Genomic DNA, 857 nt, shown 5'->3' with positions numbered 1-857 from the left:
TATGTTGTGTACGTGTATATTTGTGTGTAGGGCCCACCTCCTGTTTCCTTTGTATAGTTGAGGTTGTAACCCACCTCTGTACTTATATATACGTGCCTGATGCACCGATCAATACATCATGATTGCACAGCCCACATCTTGTCCTTCTACAGTTTGGTTATGGCTCATAACGACGGTGATCATCCCGACGTGGACCTGTGGCTCGCGGAGGACCTGGAGAAAGGTGTTTGGGCCAAGCAACCCTCGACGGACTATGGGTATCCCCCAGCCTTTGTGGACGGACACTTGAAGCTCCTGAAGAAGTTGGAGGACGGCAGGGTAGTTTATTCCGCCCCGGTGGGTTGGGGCTGTGGGTGGCAGACAAGGATTTTTGATCCAAAAACCAATGAAAATGAAGATGTGCCGCAGCTTGGAGCTTGTAATGTCATCGGTATATATGAATGACTATCAAAGTGTAATCATCGTAAAGAAAAACTATCAAAGTGCAGAAAACACTGGACAGTATAAATTGTTACGAGAAGTTTATTTTTAAAGTGTGATCTTTTTTCGGATGTGAAATCCTTTTTCTGCAAAGTGTGATCGTCAGTGTTTACAACTAAGAAGTATGGTAGTGGAGAACAAACGATTGGCAGAGCTCACAATTCATCCATGTTAACTAATGGTTAATACATTTGCTCTCATTCCATTAATTAGTGTCCATCTGTCTAGGTTAAGTTCTGAATGTTAGCTTCATAGCATGTGACATCAGATTAACTTGAGCAAAGGATTAATCAAGTATGGATGAACAAGAAGCATGCAATATATGATAAGTGTGATTTTATCCCCCTCCCCCTCCCGCGTCGCTCCCGCGAGCGACC

At 43.8% G+C, this 857-nt stretch overlaps 1 protein-coding gene across 1 annotated transcript in view; it reads left to right on the top strand.

Moving 5' to 3' along the window:
* LOC123171352 (aspartic proteinase nepenthesin-2-like) overlaps nucleotides 1–857 on the top strand; it is a 14,333-nt gene that overhangs the window by 4,838 nt on the left and 8,638 nt on the right. Inside the window, exon 4 of the mRNA XM_044588888.1 lies at nucleotides 153–318. Within this exon, the coding sequence (XP_044444823.1) occupies nucleotides 153–318 (166 nt within the window). The remainder of the gene's footprint in view (nucleotides 1–152; nucleotides 319–857) is intronic.

This window comes from Triticum aestivum, chromosome 7D, assembly GCF_018294505.1.
Source record: "Triticum aestivum cultivar Chinese Spring chromosome 7D, IWGSC CS RefSeq v2.1, whole genome shotgun sequence".
NCBI classification, from domain to species: domain Eukaryota; kingdom Viridiplantae; phylum Streptophyta; class Magnoliopsida; order Poales; family Poaceae; genus Triticum; species Triticum aestivum.
The sequence above is the reverse complement of the archived record's forward strand: the minus strand, read 5'-3'. Positions and strand labels throughout refer to the sequence as shown.